This window comes from Myxine glutinosa, chromosome 11, assembly GCF_964187855.1.
Source record: "Myxine glutinosa chromosome 11, kmMyxGlut1.1, whole genome shotgun sequence".
Classification (NCBI taxonomy): Eukaryota; Metazoa; Chordata; class Myxini; order Myxiniformes; family Myxinidae; genus Myxine; species Myxine glutinosa.
This window is the reverse complement of record NC_136271.1, coordinates 88085268-88102866: the sequence shown is the minus strand read 5'-3', so window position 1 is coordinate 88102866 and position 17599 is coordinate 88085268. Positions and strand designations below refer to the sequence as shown.

General features: G+C 46.6%; 1 protein-coding gene across 1 annotated transcript in view; it reads right to left on the bottom strand.

The window, feature by feature from the left end:
* The window catches only part of LOC137436178 (potassium voltage-gated channel subfamily KQT member 2-like), a 158604-nt gene that overhangs the window by 87311 nt on the left and 53694 nt on the right, over window positions 1–17599 (bottom strand). Inside the window, exons 5-6 of the mRNA XM_078786292.1 lie at window positions 16293–16418; window positions 4575–4685 (exon numbers count right to left, since the gene is read on the bottom strand). Of these exons, the coding sequence (XP_078642418.1) occupies window positions 4575–4685; window positions 16293–16418 (237 nt within the window). The remainder of the gene's footprint in view (window positions 1–4574; window positions 4686–16292; window positions 16419–17599) is intronic.

Here is a 17599-nt window from a genome sequence, read left to right as displayed (position 1 = left end):
GTGTGTGAAATCTAATTTGTTAAAAAAATTAATTAAATTAGTATGTACTATGTACCAACCAATTGCAGACATGTTGGGTGTGATGTATTCTTCGGGACAAGCACAATATGTATTTATAGGTGTGTACATTATAGGCAACATTTGGATTAGATGAAAGAATTGTACACATGTGCAATGCAGCCTATTTTACCGTCCATTTTGGACCATAATTGGACATCACATAAACTTGCAAGTGTTGACATGGCAGACATATTGGACACACGTGATATGTACGTGACGAATACTGATGATAATTAGAGATGATGGATGAATTGTATATGTACACCTACTTCTGCAATAGAATAGAAAACTAATATTATGTATGGCATTTAAACTTTTTACAGAAAAATATAGAACCGTGAAGCAGTCCCCTTCAATCCAGTTATAGTCTCTTGGTTTCAAAGGGACCATGAAAAGACTAACTGGATTTACAAATTTCTGCATTCAGTTGAATTAATCAAGTGATCCCTTTGAAACCAAGAGACTGTAACTGCATTGAAAATACATTTACTTTTTCATGTAGCTGCATGAATCAAATTGGCACCCCTTTGTATGAACTTTTCTAGAGCATTACTTGGTTCCTCCTAGGAACACAAGGGTAGCCCAGCATGCACACGAGATTTTTTTTGAATGTCGCTTATTTTCTATTGTTCGACATTTTCGACAAGCCATGGAATGTCGCTTCTTTCCTATAGTTCGCCACATGGCACAATACCATATAAAGGTTCCTTTTCTATGCCCATTGTATTTTTCCTAAGCTAATTGTTGAAAATATTTCATGGATGAAACCAGTGAGGTAAATTAATGACTGAAAACATTAATTTACCTAACTTCTTTGTAATTAACTCCATTCTTCCAAGAGCTTAATCTGATGTAACATCCATCACATCTCTTTAAAATTAATTTTCAAAGGAAGTTATCTTTATCTATGCTATCTTTATCAAAAAGATAGCATAGTAATGCTATTCAACCAATTGCAGACATTGTTCTGGGCCCCGTGCTTTTTCTGGTCTTCATCAATGATCTCTCTGACTCTCTCGAAAATCCTCTCTATCTCTTTGCTGATGACTCCACTCTCTGCCGCTCCATTCCTCTTCCCTCAGATCGGCAGTCTGCTGCCTCCTCACTCTCTGAAGACCTGGACAAAATCACAGACTGGTCAAACAAGTGGAACATGTCTTTCAATCCTGACAAATCTCACACTCTTACTATGTCTCTCCGAAAAGATCGACTGGACAACCCTCCCATCTACTTTCTCAACAATCCTCTCCAAGAAGTTCTGTCGCTGTCGCTCAAGATTTTGGGTCTCACTATCTGCCATGATCTTTCTTGGGAAAACCACATTTCCAAGCTGGCCTCCAAAGCCAGTCGCCGACTGGGCATCCTCCGTCGTGCGAAGTCCTTCCTCGGCACACCTGAGCTCCTCACCACAATAAAGGCTTTCATCCGCAGCTCAATGGAATACTGTTCTCCCCTATGGGCCGGTGCTCCTGCCTCACACCTAGCTCGGCTTCACGCTGTTGAAACCAAAGCTTTCAGAATTATTGGAATCTCCCGCGATGAAGCTATCTCTGAGGGCCTTTCACTCATTCACCGCAGGCAGGTAGGTGGTCTTTCTGTCTTCTACCGACTCCTCTCCGGCCTTGCACCCCCAGCTCTCTCTGTGCTCTGTCCCCCAAATATTCCTACAGGTCGCACAAGATCTGCCAGCAACCCTCTGATGGTTAAACTGCCGAAATCTCGGCTCTCTGCTCACCTTCACTCTTTCATTCCTCTTTTCTCCCGCCTCTGGAACAAACTCCCTCACTCCCTTCAATCCCACTCCTCCCTCCAGGTCTTTAAAACAGCTGTTCACCACCATCTCTTATCTTCCCCCATCCAAAACCTTGATCTTTTCTACCCCCGCTAATTCACCCCAGATCCACCTTGTTTGAAATTCCAACTTCTTTCCTGGAAGTCCTGGCAGTGTCCATATGTTTTATACCTCTCCCACCGCCCCCTTCCCACGCCCCCCCCCCCCAAAGCCCTCGCCCTCTCTCAGATCTCTCGATGTCTCCATGTCTCTCGGTCCCTGCTCTCAAATGTTGTGTTTGTGTCCTTCCCCCTCTCTCTCCCCATCTTGTCTACCGCTCCCTATGTTATATGTTTTATGTGTCGGTTTGTCTTTCTGTGTGATTAATGTTCGCTCTTTCACGAGCCTCGACCTTGTATACAAAAAAAAAAAACAAAAAAAAAAAAAAAAACTCTTTCTCACTCGCCCTGCACTGCCCTCTCTCCACCTCACCCCCAGGAATACCTCTGGCTACGGCTTCCACTTCGCTCCCACCTCTTGTTCATGTGTGTTGTACCGTCCACTAAACAGTGATGACTCCATCTACATCTCACTGTCTGATAATATGGACCAACTTCTATCTACTCATCCCAACTCTCTCTTCCTCATATGTGTTGATTTCAATTGTAACCATGCCAGTTGGCTGGGTGTGGTTACCTCTCACACCAGCCATGGCTCCTCAGCAAAGGACTTCTGCGACTCACTGGGACTGACACAATCTGTCAATTTCCTGACCCGGATCTCAGTCAACGGAGCATCTTCTCTTCTGGACTTGGTTATGACTACCTTCCCTGAAAATGTCTGCTGCTCTTCTTCTGCTCCAATCGGCTCATCTGATCATGTGCTTGTTAAAGTGGACATCTCTCTGACCATTCTCAGGGAGCATCCTCAGCGTCGACGAGTCTGGCATTTCACTCAGACCAACTGGCACGGTCTTCAAGCAGCCATTAATCATCTGGACTGGTCTCCCAACTCTACCACATCTGACATCAACTCATCCTGGGAATTCTTCCAAAGTAAATTGCTCTCTCTCATGCACAGATTTATCCCATCTCGTCCTTCAGTTGTCATACCCTTCCTCCCATCCATGGTACAAGGAATCTTGTGGTGAGGCTGTTGCCCAGAAACAACTTGCCTTCGTCTCCTGGAAAGCAAATCCAATGGAAGGAAATCTCATTTCCTTTCACAAAGCCCGAAACAAGTGTGTGTCCACCCTCAGGAGAGCCAGGAAACAATATCTCTCCGTTCTCAAGACTGAACTCTCTTATCTTTCTCCCTCTTCCAAATCCTGGTGGCATCTGGTCAAATCTGTTTCTGGTGTTTGTTCTCCCTCCATCCCCTCCCTTACCTCAAACAGCTACGCAGCTGACTCCGCACGTGAAAAAGCTGAATGCATCAACTCTGTGTTTGCCTCTAAATCGTGTGTCCCAAACCCATCCCTCTCTGTACCCACCGTACCCAGTCGTACCCAGCTGCTCCTGGACTCTGTGTCCTTTCCTCCTGACAAGGTGGAAAAGTTTCTGTCAACCCTCGACTTTGATTCTGCAACTGGACTTGATGGCCCACGGGTCCTAAAATCCTGTTGTTCCGCTCTTTCACTCCCTCTCTCTGTTCTCTTCATACCAAAGACTTAAAAAATGCTACGTGCTGCTTCCTTGCTTGAAAAGCATAGAGCTTGGACAATCCCCATCAATTGGCATTCATGGGGAGGAAGAAATTCCTTCTGACGAAATGCCCCACTGAGTACAGAGAGAAAAGCGGCACCATTGTTATGACGTCACTGGTACCCAGAGTATCCAGGGAAGTGATGGTAGTGACGGCACTTCCCCCAAGCTCAGTGGCTGTGTTAAGTGTTTGTCTCGTCAGTATGTCCGTGTGTGTGTGTGTGTGTGCACGCATGTGTCTGTCAGCTCTATTAGGAGCCAAAGCCCATGTATAAAAAAGAACGAAGAAATAAAAACAGAGAAAGAAGTGGAAAAATAAACAAAAAATAAACTAAGGCATGCAAGAACTAGAAAAGCATTAGGTGGAGCGCATATTCTACCTCCACCAGGCAGAACAGTTTACGTTTTGTTTCCCACTGATCGATTCGATGTTGGTTCAGGTCCGAATCCAAATCTAACCAGTTTGTTATTGTCACCTAAATAACTTATCCACCAAGTTTTGTCATAAATCATCCACAACTTTCTTAGATATTGTGCTATATATCGTGCTTGGCCCCATCACTCAGTGGTGAAGAATCACTTTTAAAATTCCAGTATCGAATCTGGATCTGGATCTTCACCAAAATCTAAACATTTAGTCCTTGTCAGACACTCAACCTCTCTGCAAAAGTTCATCCGAATCCGTCCACAACTTTTTGAGATATCTTGTTCACAAACAAACAAACAAACAGACAGACAGGGGTGAAAACATAAACTCCATCCACCTTTGGTGGCGGGCGTAGTAAATGAATAGGATTAAGGACGACTATATTTTTTAAAGGATAAGGGAAAGACAAGTGCGTGGAAAGAAGAGAACCAAAGGCAGAGACAGAGTAAAGTGAAGAAAAAATAAATCAAATTTAAGTTTTGATTCCTGCTATTTGACCATTCCAGGTTTGCAATTGGAATATGCTAAGGTTTGAGTGCTGCCAAGTTTTGAGTGCTGCCTAGTCTCATCGTGTGTGAGATTCAATCTTGAAAACGTATTTGGTAATACTTACAGCAGGTAGAGAGAAGAATGAAATTCCAAACAATGCAAAAGCTGCAGCCAGCAACTTTCCCTTCCCGGTCACTGGGTATTTGTCTCCATAACCAATGGTCGTCAATGTTATCTGAAAGTATTTGAAACCAAGAGTGTTACTGATATCCCTGTAAATCTAATTTTCAAACACCGACAAAAGTTGGATCAAAATGTTTGAAAACACTTGTTATGTATTCTTCTGAACATTGTCTGAAGTTAATCATGACCAAAGAAAGCAAACTTGATGATGACTCATGGTTATGGATACGTATTCCTGGGTCAAATTTGCTTTTCCTACTCTGGTTCTCACGATTGCCCTTTTTTACTCAGATATGCCGATGACTTGATAAACCTGGTAGAAGTGCACACAAACATTAGCAGAATAAAACAATTGAAAAATGAAACTGACATTTCCACTCAAACAACCCAAAAACATCCCAACCTGTCATCGGCCTAGTGCCAGGAGTAGTACCACTCAAACAACCCAAAAACATCCCAACCTGTCATCGGCCTAGTGCCAGGAGTCGTTCCACTCAAACAACCCAAAAACATCCCAGGCTGTCATCGGCCTAGTGCCAGGAGTAGTACCACTCAAACAACCCAAAAACATCCCAACCTGTCATCGGCCTAGTGCCAGGAGTCGTTCCACTCAAACAACCCAAAAACATCACAGCCTGTCATCGGCCTAGTGCCAGGAGTTGTTCCACTCAAACAACCCAAAAACATCCCAGGCTGTCATCGGCCTAGTGCCAGAAGTAGTTCCACTCAAACAACCCAAAACATCCCAGCCTGTCATCGACCCAGTGCCAGAAGTAGTTCCACACAAACAACCCAAAACATCCCATCCTGTCATCGGCCTAGTGCCAGAAGTAGTTCCACTCAAACAACCCAAAACATCCCAGCCTGTCATCGACCCAGTGCCAGAAGTAGTTCCACTCAAACAACCCAAAACATCCCATCCTGTCATCGGCCTAGTGCCAGAAGTAGTTCCACTCAAACAACCCAAAAACATCCCAGCCTGTCATCAGCCTAGTGCCAGGAGTCGTTCCACTCAAACAACCCAAAAACATCCCATCCTGTCATCGGCCTAGTGCCAGCAGTAGTTCCACTCAAAAAACACAAAAACATCCCAGCCTGTCATCGGCCTAGTGCCAGGAGTCGTTCCACTCAAACAACCCAAAAACATCCCATCCTGTCATCGGCCTAGTGCCAGGACTAGTTCCAACAAACAACCCAAAAACATCCCATCCTGTCATCGGCCTAGTGCCAGAAATAGTTCCACTCAAACAACCCAAAACATCCCAGCCTGTCATCGGCCTAGTGCCAGGAGTAGTTCCACCCAAAGAACCCAAAAACATCCCAACCTGTTATCGGCCTAGTGCCATAAGGAGTTCCACTCAAACAACCTAAAAACATCCCATCCTGTCATCGGCCTAGTGCCAGGAGTCGTTCCACTCAAACAACCCAAAAACATCCCAACCTGTCATCGGCCTAGTGCCATAAGGAGTTCCACTCAAACAACCCAAAAACATCCCATCCTGTCATCGGCCTAGTGCCAGGAGTCGTTCCACTCAAACAACCCAAAAACATCCCAGGCTGTCATCGGCCTAGTGGCAGGAGTCATTCCACTCAAACAACCCAAAAACATCCCAGGTTGTCATCGGCCTAGTGCCAGAGGTAGTTCCACTCAAACAACCCAAAAACATCCCAACCTGTCATCAACCTAGTGCTAGGGGTAGTTCCACTCAAACAACCCAAAAACATCCCAGCCTGTCATCGGCCTAGTGCCAGGAGTAGTTCCACTCAAACAACCCAAAAACATCCCAGCCTGTCATCGGCCTAGTGCCAGGAGTAGTTCCACTCAAACAACCCAAAAACATCCCATTCTGTCATCGGCCTAGTGCCAGAAGTAGTTCCACTCAAACAACCCAAAAACATCCCATCCTGTCATTGGCCTAGTGCCAGGAATAGTTCCACTCAAACAACCCAAAAACATCCCAGCCTGTCATCAGCCTAGTGCCAGAAATCGTTCCACTCAAACAACCCAAAAACATCCCATCCTGTCATCGGCCTAGTGCCAGGAGTAGTTCCATCAAACAACCCAAAAACATCCCATACTGTCATCGGCCTAGTGCCAGAAATAGTTCCACTCAAACAACCCAAAAACATCCCATCCTGTCATCGGCCTAGTGCCAGGAATAGTTCCACTCAAACAACCCAAAAACATCCCATCCTGTCATCGGCCTAGTGCCAGGAATAGTTCCACTCAAACAACCCAAAAACATCCCAGTGTGTCATTGGCCTAGTGCCAGGAGTAGTTCCACTCAAACAACCCAAAAACATCCCAGCCTGTCATCGGCCTAGTGCCAGGAATAGTTCCACTCAAACAACCCAAAAACATCCCATCCTGTCATCGGCCTAGTGCCAGGAGTAGTTCCACTCAAACAAGCCAAAAACATCCCAGTCTGTCGTCGGCCTAGTGCCAGGAATAGTTCCACTCAAACAACCCAAAAACATCCCATCCTGTCATCGGCCTAGTGCCAGGAGTAGTTCCACTCAAACAACCCAAAAACATCCCAGTCTGTCCTCGGCCTAGTGCCAGGAGTAGTTCCACTCAAACAACCCAAAAACATCCCATCCTGTCATCGGACTAGTGCCAGAAATAGTTCCACTCAAACAACCCAAAAACATCCCATCCTGTCTTTGACCTAGTGGCTGGAATAGTTCCACTCAAACAACCCAAAAACATTCCAACCTGTCATCGGCCTAGTGCCAGAAATATTTCCACTCAAACAACCCAAAAACATCCCATCCTGTCATCGGCCTAGTGCCAGGAGTAGTTCCACTCAAACAACCCAAAAACATCCCAGCCTGTCATCGGACTAGTGCCAGGAATAGTTCCACTCAAACAACCCAAAAACATCCCATCCTGTCATCGGCCTAGTGCCAGGAGTAGTTCCACTCAAACAAGCTAAAAACATCCCATCCTGTCATCGGCCTAGTGCCAGGAATAGTTCCATCAAACAAACCATAAGATCCCATCCTGTCATCGGCCTAGTGCCAGGAATAGTTCCACTCAAACAACCCAAAAACATCCCATCCTGTCATCGGCCTAGTGCTAGGAGTAGTTCCATCAAACAACCCAAAAACATCCCAGCCTGTCATCGGCCTAGTGCTAGGAGTAGTTCCATCAAACAAACCAAAACATCCCAGTCTGTCATCGGCCTAGTGCCAGGAATAGTTCCACTCAAACAACCCAAAAACATCCCATCCTGTCATTGGCCTAGTGCCAGGAGTAGTTCCATCAAACAAACCAAAACACCCAGTCTTTCATCGGCCTAGTGCCAGGAGTAGTTCCATCAAACAAACCAAAACATCCCAGTCTGTCATCGGCCTAGTGCCATGAGTAGTTCCATCAAACAAACCAAAACATCCCAGTCTGTCATCGGCCTAGTGCCAGGAATAGTTCCACTCAAACAACCCAAAAACATCCCATCTTGTCATCGGCCTAGTGCCAGCAATAGTTCCACTCAAACAAGCCAAAAACAGCCCATACTGTCATCGCCCTAGTGCCAGGAATAGTTCCACTCAAACAACCCAAAAACATCCCATACTGTCATCGGCCTAGTGCCAGGAATAGTTCCACTCAAACAACCCAAAAACATCCCATCCTGTCATCGGCCTAGTGCCAGGAATAGTTCCATCAAACAACCCAAAAACATCCCATCCTGTCATCGGCCTAGTGCCAGGAATAGTTCCATCAAACAACCCAAAAACATCCCATACTGTCATCGGCTTAGTGCCAGGAATAGTTCCATCAAACAAACCGAAAGATCCCATCCTGTCATCGGCCTAGTGCCAGGAGTAGTTCCGCTCAAACAACCCAAAAGATCCCATCCTGTCATCGGCCTAGTGCCAGGAGAAGTTCCACCAAACAACCCAAAAACATCCCATCCTGCCATGGGCCCAGTGCCAGGAATAGTTCCATCAAACAAACTAAAACATCCCAGTCTGTCATCGGCCTAGTGCCAGGAATAGTTCCACTCAAACAACCCAAAAACATCCCATCCTGCCATGGGCCCAGTGCCAGGAATAGTTCCATCAAACAAACCAAAACATCCCAGTCTGTCATCGGCCTAGTGCCAGAAATAGTTCCACTCAAACAACCCAAAAACATCCCATCTTGTCATCGGCCTAGTGCCAGGAAAAGTTCCACTCAAACAACCCAAAAACATCCCATCCTGTCATGCGCCCAGTGCCAGGAATAGTTCCATCAAACAAACCAAAACATCCCACTCTGTCATCGGCCTAGTGCCAGAAATAGTTCCACTCAAACAACCCAAAAACATCCCATCCTGTCATCGGCCTAGTGCCAGGAATAGTTCCACTCAAACAACCCAAAATATCCAATCCTGTCATCGGCCTCCTGCCAGGAATAGTTCCATCAAACAAACCAAAACATCCCAGTCTGTCATCGGCCTAGTGCCAGGAATAGTCCCACTCAAACAACCCAAAAACATCCCATCCTGTCATCGGCCTAGTGCCAGGAGTAGTTCCATCAAACAAACCAAAACATCCCAGTCTGTCATCGGCCTAGTACCAGGAATAGTTCCACTCAAACAACCCAAAAACATCCCATCCTGTCAGCGGCCTAGTGCCAGGAATAGTTCCCTCAAACAAACCAAAACATCCCAGTCTGTCATCGGCCTAGTGCCAGGAGTAGTTCCATCAAACAAACCAAACCATCCCATCCCAGTCTGTCATCGGCCGAGTGCCAGGAATAGGTCCACTCAAACAACCCAAAAACATCCCAGCCTGTCATCGGCCTAGTGCCAGGAGTAGTTCCATCAAACAAACCAAAACATCCCAGTCTGTCATCGGCCTAGTGCCAGGAATAGTTCCACTCAAACAACCCAAAAACATCCCAGACTGTCATCGGCCTAGTGCCAGGAGTAGTTCCATCAAACAAACCAAAACATCCCAGTCTGTCATCGGCCTAGTGCCAGGAATAGTTCTACTCAAACAACCCAAAAACATCCCATACTGTCATCGGCCTAGTGCCAGGAATAGTTCTACTCAAACAACCCAAAAACATCCCATACTGTCATCGGCCTAGTGCCAGGAGTAGTTCCATCAAACAAACCAAAACATCCCATACTGTCATCGGCCTAGTGGCCGGAATAGTTCTACTCAAACAACCCAAAATCATCCCATCCTGTCATCGGCCTAGTGCCAGGAATAGTTCCATCAAACAAACCAAAACATCCCAGTCTGTCATCGGCCTAGTGCCAGAAATAGTTCCACTCAAACAACCCAAAAACATCCCATCCTGTCATCGGCCTAGTGCCAGGAATAGTTCCACTCAAACAACCCAAATTATCCCATCCTGTCATCGGCCTAGTGCCAGGAATAGTTCCATCAAACAAACCAAAACATCCCAGTCTGTCATCGGCCTAGTGCCAGGAATAGTTTCACTCAAACAACCCAAAAACATCCCATCCTGTCATCGGCCTAGTGCCAGGAGTAGTTCCATCAAACAAACCAAAACATCCCAGTCTGTCATCGGCCTAGTGCCAGGAATAGTTCCACTCAAACAACCCAAAAACATCCTATCCTGTCAGCGGCCTAGTGCCAGGAATAGTTCCATCAAACAAACCAAAACATCCCAGTCTGTCATCGGCCTAGTGCCAGGAGTAGTTCCATCAAACAAACCAAAACATCCCAGTCTGTCATCGGCCTAGTGCCAGGAATAGGTCCACTCAAACAACCCAAAAACATCCCAGCCTGTCATCGGCCTAGTGCCAGGAGTAGTTCCATCAAACAAACCAAAACATCCTAGTCTGTCATCGGCCTAGTGCCAGGAATAGTTTCACTCAAACAACCCAAAAACATCCCATCTTGTCATCGGCCTAGTGCCAGGAATAGTTCCACTCAAACAACCCAAAAACATCCCATCCTGTCATCGGCGTAGTGCCAGGAGTAGTTCCATCAAACAAACCAAAACATCCCAGTCTGTCATCGGCCTAGTGCCAGGAATAGTTCCACTGAAACAACCCAAAAACATCCCATCCTGTCATCGGCCTAGTGCCAGGAGAAGTTCCACCAAACAAGCCAAAAACATCCCAGCCTGTCATCGGCCTAGTGCCAGGAATAGTTCCACTCAAACAAGCCAAAAACATCCCACACTGTTCATCGGCGTAGTGCCAGGAATAGTCCCACTGAAACAAGCCAAAAACATCCCATACTGTCATCGGCCTAGTGCCAGGAATAGTTCCATCAAACACCCCAAAAACATCCCATCCTGTCATCGGCCTAGTGCCAGGAATAGTTCCATCAAACAACCCAAAAACATCCCATCCTGTCATCGGCCTAGTGCCAGGAATAGTTCCATCAAACAACCCAAAAACATCCCATACCGTCATCAACCTCGTGCCAGGAGAAGTTCCACCAAACAACCCAAAATCATCCCATCCTGTCATCCGCCTAGTGCCAGGAATAGTTCTTTCAAACAACCCAAAAACATCCCATCCTGTCATCGGCCTAGTGCCAGAAGTAGTTCCACTCAAACAACCCAAAACATCCCATCCTGTCATCGGCTTAGTGCCAGAAGTAGTTCCACTCAAACAACCCAAAACATCCCATCCTGTCATCGGCCTAGTGCCAGAAGTAGTTCCACTCAAACAACCCAAAAACATCCCATACCGTCATCAACCTCGTGCCAGGAGAAGTTCCACCAAACAACCCAAAATCATCCCATCCTGTCATCCGCCTAGTGCCAGGAATAGTTCTTCCAAACAACCCAAAAACATCCCATCCTGTCATCGGCCTAGTGCTAGAAGTAGTTCCACTCAAACAACCCAAAACATCCCATCCTGTCATCGGCCTAGTGCCAGGAGTAGTTCCATCAAACAACCCAAAAACATCCCATCCTGTCATCGGCCTAGTGCCAGGAGTAGTTCCATCAAACAACCCAAAAACATCCCATCCTGTCATCGGCCTCGTGCCAGGAGTAGTTCCATCAAACAACCCAAAAACATTCCATCTTGTCATCGGCCTAGTGCCAGGAATACTTCCACTCAAACAAGCCAAAACCATCCCATACTGTCATCGGCCTAGTGCCAGGAGTAGTTCCATCAAACAACCCAAAAACATGCCATACTGTCATCGGCCTAGTGCCAGGAATAGTTCCACTCAAACAACCCAAAAACATCCCATCCTGTCATTGGCCTAGTGCCAGGAGTAGTTCCACTCAAACAACCCAAAAACATCCCATCCTGTCATCGGCCTAGTGGCAGGAGAGGTTCCACCAAACAACCCAAAAACATCCCAGCCTGTCATCGGCCTAGTACCAGGAATAGTTCCACTCAAACAAGCCAAAAACATCCCATACTGTCATCGGCCTAGTGCCAGGAGAAGTTCCACCAAACATCCCAAAAACATCCCATCCTGTCATCGGCCTAGTGCCAGGAGAAGTTCCACCAAACAACCCCAAAACATCCCATACTGTCATCAACCTTGTGCCAGGAGAAGTTCCACCAAACAACCCAAAAACATCCCATCCTGTCATCGGCCTAGTGCCAGGAATAGTTCCCCTCAAACAACCCAAAAACATCCCAGCCTGTCATCGGCCTAGTGCCAGGAGTAGTTCCATCAAACAAACCAAAACATCCCAGTCTGTCATCGGCCTAGTGCCAGGAATAGTTCCACTCAAACAACCCAAAAACATCCCATCTTGTCATCGGCCTAGTGCCAGGAATAGTTCCACTCAAACAACCCAAAAACATCCCATCCTGTCATCGGCCTAGTGCCAGGAATAGTTCCACTCAAACAACCCAAAAACATCCCATCTTGTCATCGGCCTAGTGCCAGGAATAGTTCCACTCAAACAACCCAAAAACATCACATCCTGTCATTGGCCTAGTGCCAGGATTAGTTCCACTCAAACAACCCAAAAACATCCCAGCCTGTCATCGGCCCAGTGCCAGGAATAGTTCCACTCAAACAACCCAAAAACACCCCAGCCTCTCATCGGCCTAGTGCCAGGAATAGTTCCACTGAAACAACCCAAAAACATCCCATCCTGTCATCGGCCTAGTGCCAGGAGAAGTTCCACCAAACAACCCAAAAACATCCCAGCCTGTCATCGGCCTAGTGCCAGGAATAGTTCCACTCAAACAAGGCAAAAACATCCCACACTGTCATCGGCGTAGTGCCAGGAATAGTTCCACTCAAACAAGCCAAAAACATCCCATACTGTCATCGGCCTAGTGCCAGGAATAGTTCCATCAAACACCCCAAAAACATCCCATCCTGTCATCGGCCTAGTGCCAGGAATAGTTCCATCAAACAACCCAAAAACATCCCATCCTGTCATCGGCCTAGTGCCAGGAATAGTTCCATCAAACAACCCAAAAACATCCCATACCGTCATCAACCTCGTGCCAGGAGAAGTTCCACCAAACAACCCAAAATCATCCCATCCTGTCATCCGCCTAGTGCCAGGAATAGTTCTTTCAAACAACCCAAAAACATCCCATCCTGTCATCGGCCTAGTGCCAGAAGTAGTTCCACTCAAACAACCCAAAACATCCCATCCTGTCATCGGCTTAGTGCCAGGAGTAGTTCCATCAAACAACCCAAAAACATCCCATCCTGTCATCGGCCTAGTGCCAGGAGTAGTTCCATCAAACAACCCAAAAACATCCCATCCTGTCATCGGCCTCGTGCCAGGAGTAGTTCCATCAAACAACCCAAAAACATTCCATCTTGTCATCGGCCTAGTGCCAGGAATACTTCCACTCAAACAAGCCAAAACCATCCCATACTGTCATCGGCCTAGTTCCAGGAGTAGTTCCATCAAACAACCCAAAAACATGCCATACTGTCATCGGCCTAGTGCCAGGAATAGTTCCACTCAAACAACCCAAAAACATCCCATCCTGTCATTGGCCTAGTGCCAGGAGTAGTTCCACTCAAACAACCCAAAAACATCCCATCCTGTCATCGGCCTAGTGGCAGGAGAGGTTCCACCAAACAACCCAAAAACATCCCAGCCTGTCATCGGCCTAGTACCAGGAATAGTTCCACTCAAACAAGCCAAAAACATCCCATACTGTCATCGGCCTAGTGCCAGGAGAAGTTCCACCAAACGTCCCAAAAACATCCCATCCTGTCATCGGCCTAGTGCCAGGAGAAGTTCCACCAAACAACCCCAAAACATCCCATACTGTCATCAACCTTGTGCCAGGAGAAGTTCCACCAAACAACCCAAAAACATCCCATCCTGTCATCGGCCTAGTGCCAGAAATAGTTCCACTCAAACAACCCAAAAACATCCCATCCTGTCATCGGCCTAGTGCCAGGAATAGTTCCACTCAAACAACCCAAAACATCCCATCCTGTCATCGGCCTAGTGCCAGGAGTAGTTCCATCAAACAACCCAAAAACATCCCATACTGTCATCGGCCTAGTGCCAGGAGTAGTTCCATCAAACAACCCAAAAACATCCCATTCTGTCATCGGCCTAGTGCCAGGAGCAGTTCCATCAAACAACCCAAAAACATTCCATCCTGTCATCGGCCTTGTGCCAGGAATAGTTCCATCAAACAACCCAAAAACATCCCAGCCTGTCATCGGCCTAGTGCCAGGAGCAGTTCTATCAAACAACCCAAAAACATTCCATCCTGTCATCGGCCTAGTGCCAGGAGTAGTTCCACCCAAAGAACCCCAAAACATCCCAACCTGTTATCGGCCGAGTGCCATAAGGAGTTCCACTCAAACAACCCAAAAACATCCCATCCTGTCATCGGCCTAGTGCCAGGAGTCTTTCCACTCAAACAACCCAAAAACATCCCAACCTGTCATCGGCCTAGTGCCATAAGGAGTTCCACTCAAACAACCCAAAAACATCCCATCCTGTCATCGGCCTAGTGCCAGGAGTCGTTCCACTCAAACAACCCAAAAACATCCCAGGCTGTCATCGGCCTAGTGGCAGGAGTCATTCCACTCAAACAACGCAAAAACATCCCAGGCTGTCATCGGCCTAGTGCCAGAGGTAGTTCCACTCAAACAACCCAAAAACATCCCAACCTGTCATCAACCTAGTGCCAGGGGTAGTTCCACTCAAACAACCCAAAAACATCCCAGCCTGTCATCGGCCTAGTGCCAGGAGTAGTTCCACTCAAACAACCCAAAAACATCCCAGCCTGTCATCGGCCTAGTGCCAGGAGTAGTTCCACTCAAACAACCCAAAAACATCCCAGTCTGTCATCGGCCTAGTGCCAGAAGTAGTTCCACTCAAACAACCCAAAAACATCCCATCCTGTCATCGGCCTAGTGCCAGGAATAGTTCCACTCAAACAACCCAAAAACATCCCAGCCTGTCATCAGCCTAGTGCCAGAAATCGTTCCACTCAAACAACCCAAAAACATCCCATCCTGTCATCGGCCTAGTGCCAGGAGTAGTTCCATCAAACAACCCAAAAACATCCCATACTGTCATCGGCCTAGTGCCAGAAATAGTTCCACTCAAACAACCCAAAAACATCCCATCCTGTCATCGGCCTAGTGCCAGGAATAGTTCCACTCAAACAACCCAAAAACATCCCAGCCTGTCATCGGCCTAGTGCCAGGAGTAGTTCCACTCAAACAAGCCAAAAACATCCCAGTCTGTCATCGGCCTAGTGCCAGGAATAGTTCCACTCAAACAACCCAAAAACATCCCATCATGTCATCGGCCTAGTGCCAGGAGTCGTTCCACTCAAACAACCCAAAAACATCCCATCCTGTCATCGGCCTAGTGCCAAGAGGAAAATAATATGCCGTTACCTTGATATCCATGGATGGTTTCTCCACTAATCTGACTGATTTATAACGATTTTACACCACTAGATGGATGACATCTAATGGTGTAAAACTCTGGAAAATACTCTCTATCTCTTTGCTGATGACTCCACTCTCTGTCGCTCCATTCCTCATCCCTCAGATCGGCAGTCTGCAGCCTCCTCACTCTCTGCAGACCTGGACAAAATCACAGACTGGTCAAACAAGTGGAACATGTCTTTCAATCCTGACAAATCTCACACTCTTACTATGTCTCTCCGAAAAGACCGTCTGGACAACCCTCCCATCTACTTTCTCAAAAATCCTCTCCAAGAAGTTCTGTCGCTCAAGCTTTTGGGTCTCACTATCTGCCATGATCTTTCTTGAGAAAACCACATTTCCATTGATTGTGAGGGTCTTTCTCTCACTCACCGCAGGCAGGTTGGTGGTCTTTCCATCTTCTACCGACTCCTCTCTGGCCTTGCCCCCCCCCCCCCCCAGCTCTCTCTGGGCTCTGTTCCCCAAATATTCCTGCAGGACGCAGAAGATCTGCCAGCAACCCTCTATGGTTAAACTGCCAAAATGAAGACTCTCTGCTCACCTTCACTCCTTCATTCCTCCTTTCTCCCACCTCTGGAACAAACTCCTTCCTTCAATCCTTCCCCTCCCTGCAGGTCTTTAAAACAGCTGTTCAACACCATCTCTTATCTTCCCCCATCCAACACCTTGATATTTTCTACCCCTGTTAAAACACCCCAAATCCACAACTTTCAATCTCCGACTTCATTCGTGAAATTCCTCGTGGTGTTCATTTGCGTTATACCGTGTACCCTTGCTATCAGTGCAAGTGCTATCACTATGTGAGAGATGAACCCACCAGTGCCCACCATAAGGCATCTGAGAATGTAGAAAATTCCTTGTTGGTGTCTTTCTCTGCCAGATAGACGAGGAAGGAAGAGAAGATGAGAGCCAGGAATCCGATGTACCAGGCCGTGATCAGCTCCTGCGTAGATATCGGAAATGATCGTTATGGCCTCAGTGATGAACAAATGGATACATGTCAAAGCAAATAATGTTGTTATCATCTCAAGTTACATTTAAATTCATTTCGATGCTAATTATGACATTTATTTGACATCTCAGGTGCTGCTACTCTTGACAAAAAGTTTAGCAAATGAATGTAAGGCCATAACTTCGGGTAAATGTCTCTCCTTTGAGTAGAATATGCATTTTCTATGAGAACGCATGGTCATTGTAAATGCCTTTCAAAAAGTCCTGCTCCTTGTACACTACAAACAGAATGACATCATTGATATAATTGTGGAAAAATTCCAAACTATGCACGTGCCTGGGATGCCGATTCACTCCACTACATGTGAAAGTCATTCTACACTTTCGCTTCACTTTCCTTCTCTTCGATTGCCTTCTTCTCCCATTCATTCCTTCTCCTACCAAATTCCTGTACCCTTCATAGACATCCTTGTCTGTCCACTTGCCCTTACCCTCTATTTTCTTGGCTATTTTATTTTCCATATAGAATAGACATATTTTACATTTTATATCACATAAACTTTATATTTTAAATCACATTATTTGCAGACAGTTGATTCATGTCAAGGACAAGTCGTTCAGAATTGTCAGAATGTCGTTCAGAATCATTGGAATCTCCCGCGATGACGCTATCTCCGAGGGCCTTTCACTCACTCACCACAGGCAGGTTGGTGGTCTTTCTGTCTTCTACCGACTCCTCTCTGGCCTTGCCCCCCGAGCTCTCTCTATGCTCTGTCCCCTCAATATTCCTTCAGGTCGCACAAGATCTGCCTGCAACCCTCTTATGGTTAAACTGCCAAAATCAAGACTCTCTGCTCACCTTCACTCCTTCATTCCTCTTTTCTCCCGCCTCTGGAACAATCTCCCTCACTCTCTTCAATCCCTCTCCTCCCTCCAGGTCTTTAAAACGGCTGTTCACCACCATCTCTTATCTTCCCCAATCCAAAACCTTGATCTTTTCTACCGCCGCTAATTTCACCCCAAATCCACTTTTTTGAGGTGACTTTTGTCTTCTTCCCTGGAAGTCCTTGGTGTCCTTGCGTTTTATACCTTTCCTGCCTCCCCCCAGGCCGTCTGCCTCCCACACATCTCCCGATGTCCCTGCCCTCAAATGTTGTGTTTGTGTGCTTCCTC